Source organism: Theobroma cacao, chromosome 1, assembly GCF_000208745.1.
Source record: "Theobroma cacao cultivar B97-61/B2 chromosome 1, Criollo_cocoa_genome_V2, whole genome shotgun sequence".
In the NCBI taxonomy this organism is placed as follows: Eukaryota; Viridiplantae; Streptophyta; class Magnoliopsida; order Malvales; family Malvaceae; genus Theobroma; species Theobroma cacao.
In genome coordinates, this window is record NC_030850.1 from 37,245,869 (window position 1) to 37,266,974 (window position 21,106).

The 21,106-nt window shown below is 35.5% G+C and overlaps 4 protein-coding genes across 6 annotated transcripts; 3 read left to right on the forward strand and 1 right to left on the reverse strand.

Moving 5' to 3' along the window:
• Nucleotides 1,027-6,389, forward strand: LOC18614679 (protein EMSY-LIKE 3). Its single transcript, XM_007052546.2, has 10 exons — nucleotides 1,027-1,374; nucleotides 3,107-3,315; nucleotides 3,406-3,515; nucleotides 3,627-3,879; nucleotides 3,981-4,202; nucleotides 4,279-4,347; nucleotides 4,895-5,137; nucleotides 5,257-5,325; nucleotides 5,405-5,468; nucleotides 5,844-6,389. Exons 1-10 carry the CDS (start codon nucleotides 1,347-1,349, stop codon nucleotides 5,885-5,887), a joined length of 1,311 nt encoding a protein of 436 aa, XP_007052608.2. The 5' UTR covers nucleotides 1,027-1,346; the 3' UTR covers nucleotides 5,888-6,389.
• On the reverse strand, nucleotides 6,867-11,380 carry LOC18614680 (protein N-terminal asparagine amidohydrolase). 2 transcript variants are annotated; one of them, XM_018114183.1, is made up of 10 exons: nucleotides 11,147-11,380; nucleotides 10,587-10,775; nucleotides 9,710-9,774; nucleotides 9,524-9,623; nucleotides 9,379-9,417; nucleotides 9,085-9,276; nucleotides 8,581-8,759; nucleotides 8,265-8,384; nucleotides 7,520-7,813; nucleotides 6,867-7,358 (listed from the first exon to the last, which is right to left on the reverse strand). In XM_018114183.1, exons 1-9 carry the CDS (start codon nucleotides 11,219-11,221, stop codon nucleotides 7,669-7,671), a joined length of 1,104 nt encoding a protein of 367 aa, XP_017969672.1. In that variant the 5' UTR covers nucleotides 11,222-11,380; the 3' UTR covers nucleotides 6,867-7,358; nucleotides 7,520-7,668. The 2 variants fall into 2 exon arrangements, with proteins under 2 accessions (XP_017969672.1, XP_017969673.1); XM_018114184.1 differs by lacking the exon at nucleotides 11,147-11,380 and having other exon boundaries at nucleotides 9,710-10,462; nucleotides 10,587-10,744.
• Nucleotides 11,613-15,766, forward strand: LOC18614681. Of its 2 annotated transcripts, none has more exons than XM_007052553.2 (7): nucleotides 11,613-12,022; nucleotides 12,216-12,268; nucleotides 12,364-12,409; nucleotides 12,519-12,596; nucleotides 13,002-13,121; nucleotides 13,952-14,031; nucleotides 15,287-15,766. In XM_007052553.2, the coding sequence occupies exons 1-7, from the start codon at nucleotides 11,681-11,683 to the stop codon at nucleotides 15,393-15,395; spliced, it is 828 nt and encodes a 275-aa protein (XP_007052615.2). In that variant the 5' UTR covers nucleotides 11,613-11,680; the 3' UTR covers nucleotides 15,396-15,766. The 2 variants fall into 2 exon arrangements, with proteins under 2 accessions (XP_007052615.2, XP_007052616.2); XM_007052554.2 differs by having other exon boundaries at nucleotides 13,005-13,121.
• LOC18614682 lies at nucleotides 18,718-20,663 on the forward strand. The gene is made up of 4 exons (XM_007052556.2): nucleotides 18,718-18,732; nucleotides 19,493-19,666; nucleotides 20,107-20,214; nucleotides 20,344-20,663. The coding sequence occupies exons 2-4, from the start codon at nucleotides 19,556-19,558 to the stop codon at nucleotides 20,575-20,577; spliced, it is 453 nt and encodes a 150-aa protein (XP_007052618.2). The 5' UTR covers nucleotides 18,718-18,732; nucleotides 19,493-19,555; the 3' UTR covers nucleotides 20,578-20,663.

The window sequence follows — 21,106 nt, forward strand, 5'->3', positions numbered from 1 at the left end:
TATATTGTAATCTTTAATATTGAACCTTCTGCTAGATACATATGTATATAGTTGTCAAGCTAGCTAGCTAAGCTTGCTGCACTAATTAATCAAACATCCATCCATCTACGTACAAGCACTCATACAGTAATTCCATGGTATATTTAAATCTTAGTTACTGGTATTTGGGGTGGGGGCCAAAACAAATACGTACTACTTCCTTTGACATCCAGCCAATGAGCTCCCAAATTTGAATTTGATTGAATGCCGTTGGTTTTAATATTGTACATGCTCCGTTGGGTTTATATTATATTTTATATGGAATGGAACTCCAATTCTCTCCGTGCTTAGCAACGGGATGTTTAGGGTTATTTCAGGATTATTTCTTTCAATTTCCTGGTTTTTAGCTCTTATTTGGCTTTATAATTCCTATTTATATTTATTTTTCACTATATATATATTCTCTTAATTGATTTGAAGACGTTGAACATACATATAATTTTCTTTTATTCAAATGGTTTAGCCATTTAGTAATATTGATTGTAATAAAAAGTAATAATATTGTTTCCATTTAGTTGTTAAATATTGTTATCATACATCCTATTAATTTAAATAATCAAAAGTAAAGCCTTTTTGCAAGACCTTAATGTAATCAAAATTTTTAATAATTTTCAGTTGCAAAGAGAAATTTCAAGTAACAACAGAGTATTTACAAATAACTAAAGATGGAGAATTAAGAGACAGAAAGAAAAGTTTTAAAAAACGGAAAATTAGGAATAGTGATGAGAACTCGAGTAACATACATAATTCGTCTTTACAATGTAATTGAAATTTCATTTAAACATTTTAACAAATCAAAAAGTTTATAAATACTATTTTAAAATAATTCATGATTTATAATAATAGATATATTATTAGGTTAAATGTTTTATTTATTTAATTCGCGTCCTAGTATTACTAGTAGTCTAGTACTACACTAGTATTATTATACATGGAGATATACAGAAGAGAAGAGAATAATAGAAGTAGGTTTTTTTATTTTACGTAAAAAGAAAGAAAGAAAGAAAGAAAAATAGTAGAGGTTTTGGATTATTTGATGTGATAGTAATAATAATAATTTAGTGTTAGAATTGAGCTGAAAAAAGCCTTGAACTGTTGTTGAAACTCAACAAGGAAAAGCCTTGAATCCAAGTAGCAGCAGCACTAGCAATTGTGATAACTATTTTCCAGAAATCAAAAACCTACCTTTGCCTTTCTACAGAACAACATACCCCAATCCCTCAACTTTCTCTGCTCTCTTCGCTCCTAAATTAGGGTTTCCACTTCCTTCTTCTTCCTTTTAATTCTTCTCCAACGCAACGCTGGCTATGGACTACGAGCCCTATGATAGCAGTGGTCAGTTTCCTATCTTGTTTTCTTCCTTTGCCTTTATGATGATTAGGGTTTCATACTAATATCATTCTTTTTTTTTTTTCAAAATTTGTGTTGATCATTGCTCGCCCGCCTACCTTTCTCCACACGATGTGGTTAGAGTTTTCAGATAGAATTTGTGTTTCAATTTGCTATACTCTGCTGATTCCTTAGTTTTTTCCCCCTTACAGCCGCTGCTTTTTATTGTTGCTTTTACTTGTTCTTCAATTTCAATTTTTTTTTTCCAAAAGAAGAGAGAAACTTTTGGTGCACCTAGGGAGCTAAAACTGCTTTCACTTATAATCATGTATTGCGGCACTAATTTGTGAAATTCTGCTGATCCACTCGATTGATTGATTAAACTGTATGCCAAAGGTTCAAATTTGAAGGTTATTCAGAGAATGAGAAATCCCTCATGAAGCCCAGCACTTTCCATCTATCAGACATCTTGTGATTAGGCTCACTAACAATAAATTTGTTTGCTAAACAGGCCGCTTGATACACTTTTTTCTTCCTTCTGCATTCTACTGTTTTCCCATTGTTATTTGTAATTTCTTTCTGAGCATTGGCTTCGCATTTTAAACTAATGTTGTTAGGTAACTTGGTTTCTACCACGTCATATGCTTTTGTAATTAGTTCCCTCTTGTTTATTGGCACTTGTCACTTTATCCCTTGTATTTGATAGTTACTCTCTTTCTATGAGCTCCTCAGCTTTTGCTAGCATTTATTGTGATGTTGCTCATTGGTTTCATATATTGCCTGCGTATCACCTATTTGTCTTTGTATATTAGCCCACAATGTATTAACATAATGTATTCATTTTTTCCCATTTACTGAGCTCACTACACAAAGACCTTTTGATGTAATGAATTGGTGTGGGATGACAAGGGGAAACTAGTGTATTTGAACTAGGGTCAGACTTTATGAGGGGATGTGTTATATGACTCTCACACTAGTCAATCCCAGGAGAAGAAACTCTCGTGCATTCACTAGTTTAGATCTTAGAACAACTATCTTCTGATATTACCTTCTTTTAGTTCTAGAGAAAACCAAAACAAAGCTAATATAGGTCCTGCAAGGCACACTTAATAACACCATAGATGATCCTCAAAAGTTAATGGATAAGCTAATTAAATGAATAAAGGCGACAAAAGCTCCTGCAAAAGACTCAAGAAACCCTACCAATTGAGTTTGGGCCAACAAATTGAGAACATGAATAAATAAAGTTTTCAAGTTGCCATGATAGTGCTTACTGAACAGTACTGCTAAAGTTTTGTGCAAGAAAGCTTAGCACAAGGCCCACTTCAAAATCAACACTTCAGGCTTCTAGATATAGCTCTTGTATTTCCTATTAACTGGTGCTACTGTGATTCTGTGAATGAATGAAATGATTATGCTGAAAAAATTTTTTTGCAATGTTTTCGACCTGATCTCATAATGTGAATGGTGTTAAGCTTTGTCCTGAAGTGCTCAAAGAACATTCTTTTCCCCCTTCCTAGGGCAATGAGCCGTCCTATTTGTTAAGATGGGACTTCTATTCTTTGGACTTCCAATTTTAAACAGTGACTTAAGATATGTAGTTCACGGCCTTATGTGTGACTTTTATGTGATCTAAATAGTTTAGTTACCACTATTGATCTATGAAGACAAATATCTTTTCATGAACACTGCTCAAGCTGCAATTCACTTACACTATTTTACTTTGAAACAATTGTAGGAACTGATGATGATCTACCACCATCACATCAGAATAGAATTCCTAGAACTGGACGAATTGCTGGGAATGGAAGATCTGCCGTAGCTTCAGTGCCATATCCTAGGATTTATGGCGAAACTGATATGGAGGCCCAAATTCACCAGCTTGAGCAAGAAGCATACAGTTCAGTTCTAAGAGCCTTTAAAGCTCAAGCTGATGCCATTACTTGGGTACTTTATTAAAATTGTTTCATGAATTTAATATCTGTAAATTTGTTTGATTAGATTTAAATGTCTGCTTTGTAAATGTATTCTCTTCAGGAGAAGGAGAGTTTGATAACAGAACTTAGAAAAGAATTGAGACTATCAAATGAGGAGCACAGAGAGCTTTTAGGCCGGGTTAATGCGGATGATGTCATACGGAGGATAAGGTCTGCATTAGCTGAGACAAATATTGTTTATTAAGACATGAAATCCTTTATAAAGCTTCAGTGCTTGTTTTTTTTTTCTTTTATTGGTAATGATCCTGTGAATGCCATTAGGGAGTGGAGACAAACAGGGGCACTGCAACCCAGCATGCTTAATGCTGGTCAAGCTGTTCATGATCCTGTGCCTAGTCCCACTGTGTCAGCATCTCGCAAGAAACAGAAGATAACCCAGTCAGTGCCTTCACAATCCTTTGGTGGGCCATCCCCACCATTTCACCCTCAAGCTGTTGCTCCATCTCACCAACCATCTTCCTCGGCTGCTAAACGAGGACCTATAACTGGCTCCAAGGGCAAGAAACATAAACCAGTGAGTTAGAATTATGAATATTTCAAGTATAATATTGAAGTCTTCAAAACAATAATAACTCCGTTTTGTCTACTTCAATTGCATTCATTGTAATTTGACAGAGTTTACCTGGTGCGCCTTCCATGAAGTCCATGCAGTACCCCTCCACAGGTCCAGCTGGGAGGGGTCAAGTTGTTAATAGGGTATCCTCTGGTACTGCCCTTGTGAGTGAACCTGCTGAAGGGGCAACATTTGATCCATTAATTGGGAAGAAAGTAAGGACAAGATGGCCTGATGATAACAATTTCTATGAAGCTGTCATAACTGATTACAATTCAGTTGAGGTTTGTATGGACTAGGATTGTGTATAAAATTTAGTTCATACTGGTTTTTAGCCTGATTTGTTCTAGTCCTCGTTAGGGACGACATGCGCTGGTCTATGATATTGGTACCGCAAATGAGACATGGGAATGGGTTAATCTCTCAGAGGTACATCTGCTATTTGGTCTTCATGATCCAATTTGCTTTTCCTATTGAAAATCAAAATCCTCAGATCTAGGCATGCCGAACTGTTTAAACAACTTTCATGTTGATAAATAACCTCGATCCTTGTTCTATTCTTTAGCCATTCATATTAACTTATTAATTTCGTCAATATGGTACTGTGAGCTTGTCAGATGTATTGCAGACACTGAAAAATGTTACAAGTTTAGCAAATCTTTAGTTCTGGACATGAGGATTGCGTTTCCACAGTTTGTGGAATTTGATAATTTGGTGATCCAATAAACCTAATTTCAGAAATGAATGGCTTGATTCTTTAGTTGAAAGATTATCTTTGCATCGCGGAAGCACCTGTTCTGTCATTTATTTAGTTTAGCAGCAATATATTTCACTAGAAGAAAAATGTTAGCACATTGCATTCTTCTTTTACTTGCATGTGTTGATACTATGACATTTTGTTTAGTTTCTTCAATTAAATCAACCATTTTCTTCATGATTATATTATAGTCACTCAGTCTTCTGTTTTTTCATGCAGATTTCTCCTGAGGATATACAATGGGAAAGTGAGGTCCCTGGAATTCCTCATCGTGGTGTTTATGGTGGACCTGGTCACGGGATGAATAGATCTGTAGGTCGTGATGGTGTGCCAGGTGCAGGAAGAGGTAGAGGTTTTGCAAAGGGGCCATCAAGAAAAGATTTTCTACCGTCACAGAATGGCATTGGAAAGAAAGCACTAGATGATATACAAATTCTTCACACAGATACTCTAATCAAGGAGGTAAAAGAAAATAGGTTGTCATCATGTGGAGTTTTCTGTGAAAATAGTTTATCCACAGCAGGGTGTCTTGATTACTTAACGAACAAACATGTGCATTATTTTTTTTTGGACTTGGGCAGGTGGAGAGGGTTTTTGGTACAAACCATCCTGACCCCCTTGAAATTGAGAAAGCAAAGAAAGTGCTAAAAGTAAGAATAGTAGCCATGTGAGTACCCTCAAACATGTCAATGTCAAACTACATCACTAATTCTTAATTTTCCAATACAGGAGCATGAGCAATCGCTTATTGATGCAATTGCAAAGCTCACAGATATATCTGATGGTGAAAGTGGTAATTTTTTTCTTCTTTTACCTTATTCTCTAGATTTTATTGTATATCCATGGTCTTAATTTTGGAATGATAACATTTTATGGAGGGCTTGCTTCAACATCATTTAGATGTTATATTCTTCTTCTTCTTCATCTTGTTTCCATAATGGCAAACTATCTTCCCTAGAATGAAGTAGAAGCTAACAACTGCTAGGGCAAACTTGTTTGTCATTTGGACCCTCTATGGCTTAAATATATGGCTATATTTATGATTTTGGGTACTAATTTTGTTTTCCTGTGAAAATGCTTGTATATTGATTGACATCAAGAAGCAGTTGGTTTTATTACAGCTGTTTTCCTGAATAGGCTTTTTTCTTTAAAAAAAATAAAATAACAGATGAGGGTGGCCTCCAGTTTGGGCAACCAATGGATCGAACATGATGAAGAAGCAGTTTTTGTAGGAAGACAAATAGCTTATCCATGTATCCTGATAGAATGGTCAGAGGTGAATGGATGAATGCTTGAGTTGACAGTAAGATGGGTAGCAGAGACAGTTGCTGGTGGGAGGGTAATTCTTGTATAATACACTTTTTCTAACTGTATTTTCCTCAACAGGGATAACTCTAGGTTTGTGGGGGTGGATAGGTATTACTGTAAGAGGGAATTATTTGTTGTAGTTGTTTGCTAATTTCTTTGTAATTGATTAGAAAAAGAAGAAGAAAATAGTAGCAGGCTGATGTTTGATGTAAGATTATTGAGTTAGCAATTACCGTGTGTTGATTTAGAAATGTATTTTTGTTGGTACCTTTCGGCAACCCTCTCGTCTGTTATCAGGACGTTAAAACTTGGAGTAAACGCAATGGTAGCAGCACGCATTTTGCCTTGGGGTCCTTGTAGCTACAGAGATTTGTATTGTAATAAATATCTTTCTTGGCTTCTTCAAGTATTGCTCAAATTCATCTTGACAAGCATTTTGCCTCAAAATTATTAAATATTTGTCAAAGAGGGAGTGTGCCTCTGGCATGGATTGGTCAACCTTTGGCACCTAACAGCTTTTCTTTGTATTGACACGTGATGAAGTTAGGATCTTCAGAAACCCCGCCAAGTTCAGCTAAGGGAATGAGATCTCCGAGTCATTATCTGGTAGATCACGTTCAAAAGAAATTTTTAGCTTTTTTCTTTTTTGTTTTATAATTTTTAGAATTTTCAATAGTTTAATAGAGAAATAAAATTTAAAAATTTAAAAATATTCAGAGAATTTGATTATGTCATCTAAATTAAGAATACATTTTTTATATTTAAAAGAATGGAAGCAAAAATTATTAACAAGCTGGAATACCTTAGTTCGTTAGAGCGTGCTTTAACAAAGCTACAAAGATTAGAGGAAGCTCCTAAAATCTAATCCTTTGCCCAAAAAATGTGCCTCAAATGGTTTCTCAAGACTCTTATATATAGATTAAGAAACAACAGAAGCTCGCTATCCTCATCATGTATAGCGAGATAGTAGATTTCCTAATACATGTTTAGACCATTAATCACAGTGAAGTTTAGTGACAATCAAAAGTGTAAAACAAAGCTACGAATCTTGCTATTTTCACTGTTGTTATGCCGTGCTGGTCACTTCCATTGCTCTCTGTGTAGTCACTTTGAAATAATTTTATATAATATTACAGAGATAATATGTCAGTACACAAAATCAAGCATTTCCTCAATTCAAGCATGGATGTCTCCACAATTTTTTTAGGGAGGTGGAGATGCTTAAAATGGGAGTGGTGATCAATGGCTACAGTAGCAAAAGCATGACACCAGTGTTTGAAACAATTGACAATACAATTATCGGAATATAGCCTCAGTTTCTAACCCTGCTTCCATGTTGCCAGTTATTTACATGTCGTCTCTTGAAGCTATGTCTCTGGAAAAACAAAAACCAATAATCAGGGTATCTTGACTTTGACGTGCTCAAGGAAAACATCTAAGTGTTTTTTTCTACCAAGAGACCCGTCAAAATTTTCTCCTGCTCAAAAGTTAGGAGCACCAATTAACCAAAATTGAAAAGGGAAAGCTGACACTTACCTCAGACTTAAGCTGATAACATTGTCCATAGAGATGTGCTCATGGGGGCCTGGCATAACTCAATGATGTATACGGCAGAAAAAGAAGCTTGCATAGACTAGTAGGCTACATAAACTAAGTGGAACCTTCAATGTTGTTTGCATTATGGACTATGATTCGTAACCAATATCCTTATCCTGGTGCTGAGAATCAGCACGTTTCCAGCCTCCATCAGCGGTCCTCTCAAAGACATGCGGTTGCCTCAAGGGAAAAGTTTTTTTCCAGTCTGGATGTTTAATCAAATAGTTCCACACCCTTAAAAGATAACAGGTATGCCACTTAGAACAACTCATTTCCTTATGTGAAAAAACATTATGCAAGTCATCGCAGCACTATCGTATTTTCTAGTTGATTATCAATCTAATACACAGGTGCAAAATCATACAGGGAACTTCTGTCTATGTTTAAAAGATTTAGTATTAACCAAAAACATTAGGGGAAGATGTCATGGACTGCATATACACCAAAGTTTCTACTTCTTTCCCATACAATCTGTTTCCTTGTCATTGTTACTTGGCATCTAAAATGCAAATCATTTAATTCTAAACTAGAAGGCTCTTGGCTTAACATCTCTTAATTGCTAACATCTTACAGCCAAATTCAGATAGTAACCAATGCAAAGGCAATGTATAACCATATGTAACTAGCTGTCCAAAAAACAAAATCATGTGTAAAAACTATTGAGAACCATTCAAGATGTGCTCACCTTCTTTCATTATCCACAAAGTCTGGACCCTCAGCAGAAGGTGAAGTAGAGCAAGTAGAAAGGATTTCAGAATCAGAAAGATTTTGCAGTGACAAAGCAATTTGTACTAGGCGTATGGTCCTATGTCAACAGAAAAAACAAGAGCAACAACAATAAATTTTAAGTTCATAATATAGTAAGAGAATATTTATTTTAACTTTGCAAAGAAAATAAATATAGATAAGGTCAGAGATGTATAATGTAAAATCAAACAGACTTAGCACAATTGCTGTTGTCATAAATAGCAGAAAGCATAAGTTGTTAAACAACATTCTACCAACTGCAAGGAGCAATAATGAATCGGTCAGTTTTAGTGTCATAAGTATCCAGTAATTTCCTATGCCAACTGGGGTCTTCATATGAAGCAGAGACTCGAAGTCTCCGGACAATTTCATCTGGACATTGCGAATTTCTATCGAAGCTGGCAGGGATGAGGGATCCAGTAGAACATTCTACCTGAATACATGCAAAAGAAAATAATGTTTGATATGCTTATAGTGTATTAAAAAGTTTCAACAGCACAAGCGACTAGAATCAATCTGAAACAGAGTGTTTTGCCATCAGACTATAAGAATTATCCATTTACCTTGTAGGGGATTTAAACATATGATAATTCTATTAAAAAATTTTAACAACTAATTGAATTATTGACTGATATAATAGTTTCAATATTGCTATTTCAGAATCATGAGCTGCTAAAAAAAGGATATAATGCTTCATTAAACTCTTCACTTCCATTTTCCCTTTCAAATTCAAGAAAATGTCAAAGCTGGAAAGTTACCAGGAACCCACTAAAAATGGGATATGCATTTCCTTGAGAATCCGTTTTGGTGTTATGACCAAGAACACAGAGTGTCTGAACGTGAAAATTTTCCTGTCTCTTCTGCAAAGTTTCAACCATTTTTGTACACAAAGGAAAGGAAAAACCATCCATTCTTGCATTTCCCTCTGGTTGATGGGTGCCTTTAGCATGCTGCATACAAAGGTCGAAATATTCAACTTAATCATTCTTCTTCTGAGCAGGTTACTATATCTCTAGAAAATCAACAACACATGAGAAGACCAAGGGCCAGACATTTGGTGAAACATCTTCAAAACCACCAACTAGATGCACCTGCATTTAAAATTCAAAAGATTTAAGTCAAGCAAAAGATTTATGTTTCAATTATGATAAATCACCAATGAATTAACAAAAGTAAGGGAAATAGAATGAAGAATACATCCAAATCAACATGAGAATTGTGATCAACAACTAGTGATAACATCTGGATGATGCCAATATCTACAAATTTTGGAGAATCCATATGGGCAACAGAGGTCCTGAATTCAAATCACAAAATCCAAATTACAGATCCAATAAAAAGAAATTCCATCAAGCAATTCTGAACTTTCTTGCAAATTCTTACATCCCATTTTCCCGGTTCCGAATGACAAGACCCACACATGTTGTTGCTTCATCAGTGCCAACGTACTTTTTATGCAAGGAAGGAAATAAGGTGAAGGCATTCAATATAACCATAGAATCAAGAAAAAGAGAGGTGTGGTGAATCAAGGCAAAACATGTATTATAAATATGTCCAAAATCAAACAGAAATTCCACGCCTAGAAAAGGCACAAAGCTCTTGAAGGAATCATACATTTACAATCTGAGATAAGGAGCATTCAAGATCAAGTCCACAAAATAACAGTGAAAAGGGTTTGTTCAGTTGGATTTTGGAAAAGGGAGTGGAGATCCATGCTACGTTAGCAAAATGAAAAACAATGACCAAAGATCATAGTGTCTCATTTGCTAATCATTATCTTTAAACATATTAAACAGCCCACAGGATATTCAGAAGACCACTTGAAATAAAATACAATAAATGAGATTGCCATCAGTTCTTCAAGTCTTCAGATACCAATTTTCCCTTCCAGCTGAAATATACAAGCAAATTGATAACCTTTACCCTCACCATGACATTTAACTCCCAACTGATGCAAGAAAAGTAATTGGCTAATACTGAGGCTTAACATTGCAGGTTGAACATCACAGGTCAGAACCTGGGGATATATTTGTCCACTAAATGTCATATTACAATGTTATTAGAAACAAGAAAACATGAACGATTTGCTTCAAAATTACAACTGACTTTTATGTGAAGCAGCAGGAATATTGAGATCTGAATTGTCCATGATGCGAGGGTACCAAGTTTGAACGAAATGCAAAAGGCCATATCTCAGTTGTTACCAAAAAATGGGTATCGAGTTTGATATGCAATTGCAGGAAGTAAAGTGAAAACATACATGGACAAGCGCAGGATCAACAGTAGCATATTCTCTCTGGAATAAGTAGACATATTTAGGGTTATTTGATGATGTTGTTAAGTCAGAGTCCATGGATGCCGAGACTCTCCTCTCCTGGATAGACTTGAAAGAATGTGAGGCAGACACTAGAATGGGGTGTTCCATCAATGCCATCAACAAATTCATTGGCTGTTAAAAAAAATAAAAACAAAAAATCATCAGTCCTTGCCTTAAATTCATTATGACATATTCCATTATCCATTATCATCATCCATTATGTATAGTGTTAATAAGGTAGCAATCAGTGCGATGAGGTGTAGATGGATTAAATTTATCAAAGAAAAAAAATGAAAAAATGAATAGAAAAATGAGGAGCTTTGACTGACATCATTATCATATTGATTAAAAAAGGTTTATTAGCATCAAATACAAAGTTGGATTTACTACGATAATATGCTTTGCATTTTTTACATGATAAAATAAAATAATACTAGTAGAATTATAAGAATGAGATATCTTTATCGTCATATTCTATGAAAGGGTAGATCGAAGGAAAATACCTGAGACTGAGACGATGGCGCTGACGAAGAAGAAGAGGAGTTGGAAGAAAAGGGAAGCCCACCCACAAAAATCATGATGACGATGATTCAACTCAAATCCTTCACTCCTTTAGCACCCGAATCAAAACTCTCTATACCCTGTTGAACAAAAAAATGAAATAAAATCAGAGGAATACTAGACCAGAGTTAGACTAGACTATTTAGAATCGAGTTCTGAGCATTGACCATTGACCATTGCCCTTACTCCCCCAGTGCTCGCTGTGTTTTACTTATGGGCTACTTCTGGGCTCCGACCATACCCAGCCCATAGAGTATTAGATATAGGGCGCTCTTCTATATGTCCTGTATTCTAGTATACGAATAACATATTGTTTTTGCTCATAAGTGGACCAAGATTGAAATTAATAGAAATCGATCCAACGCAGTTTGGGCCGGCGGAGCACACTCATTCACTACTTATAGATTTATATTCCATCTGGTTCTAATCCTTTAGCTTTTAGAATTGAAAAAATTGGGGCGGGTAGGCTGAGCAGAATGTCGAATACAAGCTCGACTCCGACAACCACAATTCGGCCTTCAAGCAGCAGCACAAACGCAGCAGCAGCAGTGACGATGAGTATGAGAGGGCCATGCCCAACAACGTCATATCAAGAGCAGCAATGTCCAACAACAGCAGGAGTGATGTACCCAGTAGCCTCCTCTGGAAGGGGATTCCTTCCAACAAACCACCCATGTCGCCCTCTCCTGCCCTATCATCATCATCCTCATCCTCATCACTTTGCCAATCCCCGGCCACCGTCTCCATCCCTATCCCTTCCCCATCCTACTCACTTCCATCCTCCTCTTAAGGCCCTCTCCCTTTCTCTCCATCCCAAGGTTCTTATTCTCTTTTTCTCATTATTTGATAACATGGATTTGCAAGGACCATTTGCTTCTTTACATTCAACGTTTAGGGTTTTTAATCGTACTGGAATTGCTTTTTGATTTCTTTCATCTTGTCCTTTTTCGCCTTACAAATTAAACTTTTATTTTTATTAGTCCTAAGCGAAAGGTATAATACTTGTTCTAGGTTGCTCCATCGCCATCTTCACTTTCTGAAACTAATGGCTATAAAAATGTCAGGTAATCTATGTCATCTTTTCCCTTTTTCATTTTTTTCGTTTAATTTGCATATCTCGATGTCAACATTCAAGCCTCTTATCACCTGCTTTCTCCAGGGACAGAACCAAAGACGACTCTCTTGTCAATGTTAGGGATCGAAAGGTAATCTCTCATGTCTTATTTCTCTTGTACGCCGGCTCATTCACTGCATTTTCATTTCGCTGTGTTCCTACACTAACTTCCATTGATTGCCTTTGAATTTCTTTTGTAGGTCAGAATAACAGATGGGGCTTCTGTTTATGCCCTTTGCCGTTCATGGTTGAGAAATGGATTTCCAGACGAAACTCAGGTTTGCATCTCTTTTGCTGCAAATTCATTTAAAGTTTACCTGCCTTGTAACCATGCTATATTATTTTTTTGAGTTACTACCTATTGAGATCTTAATTTACTCAGAACAGTTTGTTCTTACAAAAATATATTTTTATCTTGAATCAGAATATCAACTCCGCTAATTTTAGGCATGTAATAGTGGTTTTAAGGATATCACAATGAAACAAAGCAATTCACTTGTCACATACCAAAAAAAAAAAAATTCAATTGTATGCAAGATTTGCTTATTTTCCCTCTTTTTTGGGGTAGGGCTAAGGGGCTTCAAAGTCAGATCTTAAGGTTTTGTAAATGAGACTAATCAAACACCTATTTGTTTGTTTTATTTCATTCCTATGATTATGCCTAATAATCTTAATTTTGTCAGCAGCCACAATATGGGGATGTTAGCAAGTCTCTTCCGCAGCCTTTGCCTATACCAGTCACGGATAATTTGCTAAAGGACACAGAAGATGAAGAAGAACAAGAACAGGAAGATAAAAAGGAGGTCAGTTTCCTTCAATTGTTCTTGTTGCATTGCCAGCTTTTGCATTCACATATTTCTCAAGTCTGATAATGATCTTACTAGCCATAGTAAAAAATTAATCATTATTGCAAGTAATAAAATGATCTGAGAAATATTTGCAAAGTTGAGTGTGTGTGTGCATGCATGTGTGCATGTGTGTGAGAGAGAGCCTGTTGGTGACTGATGCAACGGTAACTAGTTAAGAGCCTTGGGCTGGCAAATATAGGAATGTCCATAAATTTTGAGGGCAGCTGCCTTTATGCAAAATTGCTAATAGGTTATAAATTTAGAAGAATAGAAGTTTATATAGCTTCCTGGAACCTGGTTGCATTATCTTATTTATGTGACAGTCTTGTAAGGGTTTGTTCAAATGTTTCATTAAAATGAATTAGTCAACATCACAGCTTTGTCTTTAACTTAGGTTCTTCTTAAAATAAATAAAGTGCCACTAGTACGTGGTATATAAATTGCAGTCGCCTCCCTTTTATTTCATTTTTTGGTATTTTTCTTACTTGAGTCTGAGTTTTTATAATTTTGATGTTTGTCCATACTGTGTTCTTCTGATTTTAGTTTTTACTATCTTTTTAGTTTATATCTGAGTTAATTTGGTTGGGTTGCATGTGATAAGCACTTAGTGTTGCTGTTATCAGTTAATCTTCCATTAACTCCTGAATCTTTTGCTTATTTCTAATAAATGAGGATAACTGCATGTTTGTTAGCAGTGCTGCAATAGTTCTTAAAACCAGAAAAAGCAACTTGGTTTGTGTTTTTCTTTCTTAGAATGAGCTGAACTTCCTTTTACCTGCTTTTAGGATGAGCAATCTGTTGAGAATTTATCAGCACAAGATCTGTTGAAAAGGCATATTGACCGGGCTAAAAAGGTTAGATCAAGGTAAGTTTCTTTCATTGCAATTTTGTGTTTTTCAATGAAATGTAGCTGTGATAATCATTTTACATCAGTGATAAGGGCAGGTTGGACTGCTTTATGGTTGTCTTTTATGTTAGCCAACTTGAAGCATACATATTGGTGCCTGAAAAGTCAAAACATTAATCTGTAATTCTTGGTCTTCCGAATGGAGGTATTTATAAGGACCAGGGGTGCGTGCTTTTTACTATTTTCTTTTATATTAGCTCAACTTGAAGCAGGAACAAAGGTGCCTCAAAAGATAGACCATAATTGATTCCTTGTCTTCTTTTTTCAGTATGGTGTATGTCTTTGTGTTTTGCTAAGGTGACTCCAGAATCAGGGAGTCCATCCTAGACCATCAGAATTTGATCAAGAAGCTAAAAAACATTTTCCTTTATGACCTGATACAAGCCCTACATAGTATTTGAGAAATGAAAGTTTTGTATGAGTGTCTGTTGGGAGTGTTATTGACAATATAATAAAAATTAACTTTAAAACCTTAACTACTTCCTCTATTGTGTATTGCATGTCCTTCTGGCATTCACTTTTGGGTAATACGACAAAATACCCAATCTTTTGATGTAAATCCTGGATTATGCTAAAACATCATATCAATGAACATTCAAGTAGCTGCTACATCAATTTGCAAATAATTCCCCTGATGGATAGGGAAAGACTTTTTTTGTTTTTTTTTAAAGGGGGCAGATGGTGAGTGCAGGTTAGTATATATATTTGCGCATTGGGTGCATAGATGTGCGTCGATATATTCATGGCTTGACTGCCCAAAAATAAAAAATATAAAACAAAAAGGAGCAGTGTGAAGTTATGAAAGCATTGTGTACTTTTATTCAGTGTGGATTGACCATTCACCTTCTTAAAAGATTCCATATGAAATTATTTACATGGCCTTAAATAAAATGGCATTGGAATCACAGTTTGTGCTATTTCACCCTTCCAAGCTAAAGGCAGAGGTTAAGTTGGCAACCAAGTAATGGAGGGACCAAATCTGGCTATTCTAATTACATACTGGTATGAACAGCATGTTCGGATAATGGGTAGAATCTAACTAACTGTTGAAATGACCTGTTTTGTTGACAAATATATTCCTATGGCTTCCGGTTTGTTTTTCATTTTTCCTCAAATAGTATCTTTATAGTTTTCTCTAAATGCTTAGTGTTGAACTCAAATGGGTGTATAGAGTGCAGAGAATGATATGGCTATGACTGTCCTTTTGTCACAGGTTAAGACAAGAACGTTTAAAACGAATTGCGAGGTACAAAACTAGGCTGGCTCTTCTCCTCCCTCCCCTTGTAGAACAGTTCCGAAGTGATGCTGCTGCAGGAAACTGATCCAGAATATCAGCATCAGAAACCAATCACAATGGGGCACCCTCATGGGCTTCATGCCATAAGTATATAGTTGTTCTTTTGCAACCTAGTAGTAACTAGAGACTCAAAATTGTTGCGGGGTGGTGGAGCCAAATTTAATGCAGCAATGAACGAACTGTTTTGTCTGTTTATAAATGAATGTAGAGATTCAGATATGCTACAGATATTTCATTATATGCAGCTTGGGTTAGAGTTTTGAAAATGTTGTATTTATAGCTCATGGATGGTCACTATGCGAATTCCGGATTCCTTGTGGCAAATCATCAGAAGAAGATGGAGTGAACCGAATCCTTTATTTTCTTTATATGTGAATCTTGTTATTGTCAACGTTATCTGCTGATTAAACTTGATTGAATCTGACATGGATTCATGAAGGTCATATAGTTGGTGTGTTAGGCATGTTGTACTGCTGTGTAATCTAGAGGGATGAGGATGTTGTTGGGTTTTCCCATTTCATAACCATCCCCGAGGTGCATGGATTTGGTTCACCAAAGAAGCCCTTATGTTTAGAGTGGTAAGAGCAAATAAGTGGTCTGTCAGAGGGGAAATGCCAATTTTGTTTGAGTATCTTGGCTTTTGAATGGTGAATTCCACAGAAAGCCCCAGCCTCTAAGTCTCAGCGGAATATGATTGTGATAGGACTAATAAGCTAATTACACCATCCAAAGTGGAATTCAATAAATAAAATTTCAGAACAACAATTTTTCCACCTATTAAATATCATAATTAAATAATTATATTTTAATAAAGTTTTTTTTGAAAGGAAAATCATGATCGTCTGCAACAACAATATAAAAAAATTAGGCAGTAAGCCTTAATCTAACTTTTGTTTGATTGAATTCCTAATTTCCTCAAACAAATTATTTTGAAACGAGTAATGGTCCAAACAAAAAACATTATACATAGGTTGTAAAGCCCGACCTTATAAAATACTATTCATGACATACATGTGATGATAGCATGATTGCATACTAGGAGAGTCTCGAAAAATTTACAAAAGTCGGTATTGTATCCAGAGGTACAACAAAGTTTATTTAATCCTTGAACTAGATCAAATAGGAATTTTAAGGTGAGATTAAGAGTTTCACAGTTCATGGATGACTTAAAATGGTAATTTGGAGTTTGAGGATCAATTTGGAGTCAAATCGGAATTTTCACTAACTAGGGGCAAAATGGTCATTTGCCACCTGGGGACAAAATGGGAATTTTAGAAAAGATTTTTTTGACCCCATTTGACTTATTGGAGTATAATTTGACTTATTGAAGTATGATTTGAGGTTTAGAAGTGAAAAATTTTAATTTCGGTATAATTTGGAGTATAGGGGTAAAATGGTAATTTTGCCACCTCAGGGGCAAAATTGTAATTTTCCACCACCAGGATATTTTTTCCAGCACATGGTCTTCCTTTGTCTTCATCTTTGACCCTTGACTAAACATGTGGTGGAGATAAAATGTTTAAATTTTTAAAATTTTAAAAACGGGCCAATGACATGATGCCATGTGTCATGCCTTTATTAATTTATTATTTTCCTTTTTAAAAGGCACAAAATCAGCCCATCTTCCACCCCATGGCCGGCCAAACCAGCAAGAAGAGAGAGAAAAAAAAAACAAAACCCTAGAGAGAGAAAATCAAAGAAAAAGTGTGAATTTTCAAGGAAATTAAGTGAAAAAGGTGAGATTTTTTCTATTAAGCTTGAGTTTTCTTATTCCCAAGCATTTCTCTTTATTTTCCATGATTAAATTACATGTTTTCATGATGAATTCAATTCTGAAAAAATGGGTTAGGAGAGAGAAAGTTGTTGGATTTATTTGATTTTAATTTATGTTAGTGTTTTTAGTTAGTTTAGCATATTTAGAAACAAAACAACAAGAAAAGAATTTATTTTCTCCCCCAACCATTAATGGCTGAATTTACCATGTAGTGAGTGAGGATGAGTTTGATTTTATTCTAGGAGAATTGGTTAAGGAATGATGAATTATGAGCCTAGAAAAATAATGGGAATTTTCGGAGCAAAAATACGAATTTTTACCCACTAGGGGTATTTTCGTAATTTGCTGTTGGGACTGATAATTTGCACCACACTGAGGGACATTAAGTTAATTTGGGTGCAATTGAGGTATAGAAACTGAAAAGAATTAAATTGGAGTTTAAACGGACCCGTTAGGAATTTAATCGGGTGATAAGACGAATTAGGCCAATACCGGGTTTAGATAGTTACCAGTGCATTTTTGCATTCCATATCATGCATTGGTAGTCTAAATTAGTTTAATTTTGATTTAGTACCAACTTGGTGAAACTCTCGATTTTGTACTGTGTCAAGGTGGTGAGTCCTCCGATAAAGGCAAGGAAATTGCATCCGAGGACCAGTAGACAGAGTGCTTCGAAAGTCTGCATTCTAGACATTGTGAGTAAACTTACTGTCATTTTAATTGTCTATGGTGGTTTTTAGATGCTTTCATGAATTCTATGGAAAAAGAAATTTAAAAAGGTAAATTTTCATGTTTTATGAATAAATGAGTTTCAATGAAATTAATTTATAAATTGTTTTGGAATTAATAATGATTTTGAAAATATAGAGTATACGGAGTGACAATTTGATTGTTTAAATTGACTGGTTTATGATAAATCGAGCATGATTGGCTAGTTGGCAATTGTATTGAAATGCGAATTGTTTGGTTGCCTTGAAAAACTGCGAATTACAAAATTACCATATCATATTATTGAGTTTTATTATATAGTGGATTATATATTAATTAATCACTGCAGTAGGGGGTTTCTGTGGACCAGCCTTTTAGAGGGGCACGGTAAATCCCATTATATTCTTATCTCGAATGGAGAGGCGTGTAGGGTATCTCCTACGGTAAAGTTTAGGGTTCACTTCACGCTAAACCACCACGTGAGGGGGAACTCAGCCAACGCCAAAGAACGGCTATGTTTTCAAAACAAAAACATGATTTATGTGAAATGTGAATTTTAATAGCCTTGGCGGTCTCGGTAGGATGCCTCGGTCAAGGTGTCCCCCAGAATGGATTTATGACACAAGCCTAGATTTTTATGAGATTCATAAGGCTCTTTACGTGTTTTGAACAAAATGTGTTCTAATGCTATAACCCAGTTTATAATGATTTATTTTATTGTCTCCATGTACTCAACTCTAGATGTTTATCATGATGTCTGTTTACTCATTGAGATTTTATAATCTCACCACCCTCATTTCCACTCATTTCAGGTTCAGTATAGACTGTAGATAGTTGATCTTATCGAGGACTACCGTTGGATCTGTATTTTTTTCAAATCGTAAGTTCACAGTCCTCTTTACTTTTGTTTATTCGGGGGCCCTCTTGTTATCGTAAATTAAATTAAATATTTTGGCTTACTGTATTTAAGTATGTATAAATTTATTTAGCTTTTACGTTATAAAAATTATTCACGTATAACTCTATAAATATTGTTTTATAAGAAAATAAAATATTTTACTTAATATTTCTTTTATTTTCTTATTATATTCAAATAACCATAATTTCGTATTAAATGAAGATTTTAGACTTTTAAACTCATTTTGAATATGAATTATGTGTTTTGTACTTGTATATTACGTTTTAGCCAGTTTCGAAATTTTTGAAAAAAATAACCAAAATATCCCTGTGAGACGAAAAATTAATATTTTATTTGTTTAAAGTTGGAAACAGCTTAAAATCTTTTAGAACACGATATTTGACAATGGTTGCTCATAAAGGAACAAAGAAACTGATAGTAAAGTCTTGCGGGATTTCAAGTTGACATTTCGAGCAATAAGTGTCTACCGGGACACCGCGACGGTTATCACGGGCTCGAGGGGAGTACCGGGTCGTGACGTAGGTCGTGGAATAAAAATAATATGCCCCCCAAGTTTAGGTACCATTTTGTCTTGTTCATTTATGGAGAAAATTTATAGTTTGATTTTAAGGTGAAATAAATACAGCATATAGATTCAAATTTTTTTTTTAAAGTTAAAATATTAGTCTTATAAGAAGTAAAAACCCCGTGCACACCTTGATCGGCCACGTGTAAGTGATAGAATGTTTAAGTGAAAGTGAAGAGAGACGGGAGATTCAGTCAGACTTGAAGAGAAAGTGGAGACATGGGAGATTCGGGGTTGGGAAAACAAGAAAGCAAATCAGAAATGGCCGCGGAAGAAGGGAACGGAGCAGATGCGCAGTTGTTCCACCTCCTTTCCAATCTACTCCATCAGGTATCCTTCTAAATTTTTTTACTTTCTTTTTTTATTTTTCAATTTCCTCTTCACGGATCGAAATTCGCTTGATTCACCCTCTGGGTATGATATTAAAAAGAGGGTTCCTTTGTCCATTTGATGCAATTTAATTATACTGTTACGTGCTTGCATTGCATATGATTTCCTTTACTGAATTGTAGTGAATTCTTGTTTCCATTAAGGTCCCAACTTGCAACCGGATTCTTATTGTGGAATACATCATATCGCTGATGCGCAATGATTTGGATCCTCTAAGAACGTTAATTGATTCTTTTCGCATGCCATTACCGTAGCTATTGCATAATATATAGTTTTGGGCTGTGTGTGAAGGTGGAGCGGACATATATACTTTCATTCTATTGCATTAACGGGAAATTACCCATGCATTACGGTGCATATGTATGTATGTATGTATGTAGGTAGAAACATTGACTAATCAGGAAGAAGTTGAATTGCGTTCCAAAATTGAAGCCCTTGGATTGGAGGTTACAAAAGTTCCATCCAAGTCTACACACGGCCTTGATGAGGTATGGTATTGGTATAACTCAAATGTTGAAACACAAACTACCCAATCCTCTATCATCTTCCACACTTTGGTTTCTGCGAACCAACAGCATACTGTTTGATCACTCTTGTCCTTCTTATCTTTCTATCAGCTGGAAATAGCCAGAGAGTTGGACAAATTATCGGCTAAGTTGGATGGTGTGGATGAGATGATATCCTCAGCCATGGCTGCAGACCCCCACGTGCAGTCGCTCCTGAGTGGCACCGCTGATGTATGGATGCCAGTTATTACTGCCAATGCTGACGAGCGACGCAACTTCACAGCATCAATGCCGCACGATAAGCTTCAAGATAAGCCTCAAGGCGACGAGAATCTTTCCAATTGATATGTCATATATATGTACTTGAAAACAAAAACAAAAAAATAAATAAATAAAGATTTCTCGCCACCCGACTTGTATTATTTGCATTATCTTTCTGGATTAACATTTTTTTAGAAATTTTTTTTTTCTTTATTTAGCCGTAGCCACAGACATTAGATTTTATTAGTAACCCTACCAAGGAGAGGACATACAAAATTTGGTTCTGGAAACATGTATGTTAGCTTTAGCCAGCCTTATGCGTGACAATAATCGTCATTGCTCGAAATTGCTTATTGTGGTTGGTAGGTAGGTAAAAATACTGAGTGACATCTCAACTTGCTCAAGTAGCATATATATTCTCTGCCATTTGGAAGAGCACTGAAATACAGCTTTCTCCAGTCAACGCAAAGGCACTGTATGAAACTAACCTAGAGACTACATGGAGAAATGGTTTCTTTCTCCTTTTCTTTTTGTAAAGAAAGAAAGAAAGAAAGAAAGAAAAACAAAAGGAAGAAATGATGGAATGGAACAGATTTAAGTTAGGCAAGCAACA

Bases quoted from the DNA above. Each gene is read 5' to 3' on its own strand.
- LOC18614681 (XM_007052553.2), top strand. From the start codon at position 11,681: ATGTCGAATACAAGCTCGACTCCGACAACCACAATTCGGCCTTCAAGC. The intron at 12,597-13,001 runs GTTTGCATCTCT...TAATTTTGTCAG, and splicing joins GATTTCCAGACGAAACTCAG to CAGCCACAATATGGGGATGT. The intron at 13,122-13,951 runs GTCAGTTTCCTT...ACCTGCTTTTAG, and splicing joins AACAGGAAGATAAAAAGGAG to GATGAGCAATCTGTTGAGAA.
- LOC18614679 (XM_007052546.2), top strand. From the start codon at position 1,347: ATGGACTACGAGCCCTATGATAGCAGTG. The intron at 1,375-3,106 runs GTCAGTTTCCTA...AAACAATTGTAG, and splicing joins CGAGCCCTATGATAGCAGTG to GAACTGATGATGATCTACCA. The intron at 3,880-3,980 runs GTGAGTTAGAAT...GTAATTTGACAG, and splicing joins AGGGCAAGAAACATAAACCA to AGTTTACCTGGTGCGCCTTC.
- LOC18614682 (XM_007052556.2), top strand. From the start codon at position 19,556: ATGGGAGATTCGGGGTTGGGAAAACAAGAAAGCAAATCAGAAATGGCC. The intron at 19,667-20,106 runs GTATCCTTCTAA...GTATGTATGTAG, and splicing joins TTTCCAATCTACTCCATCAG to GTAGAAACATTGACTAATCA. The intron at 20,215-20,343 runs GTATGGTATTGG...TCTTTCTATCAG, and splicing joins CTACACACGGCCTTGATGAG to CTGGAAATAGCCAGAGAGTT.
- LOC18614680 (XM_018114183.1), bottom strand. From the start codon at position 11,221: ATGATTTTTGTGGGTGGGCTTCCCTTTTCTTCCAACTCCTCTTCTTCT. The intron at 9,624-9,709 runs GTAAGAATTTGC...ATTTGAATTCAG, and splicing joins CGGAACCGGGAAAATGGGAT to GACCTCTGTTGCCCATATGG. The intron at 7,814-8,264 runs GTGAGCACATCT...TTATCTTTTAAG, and splicing joins TTTGTGGATAATGAAAGAAG to GGTGTGGAACTATTTGATTA.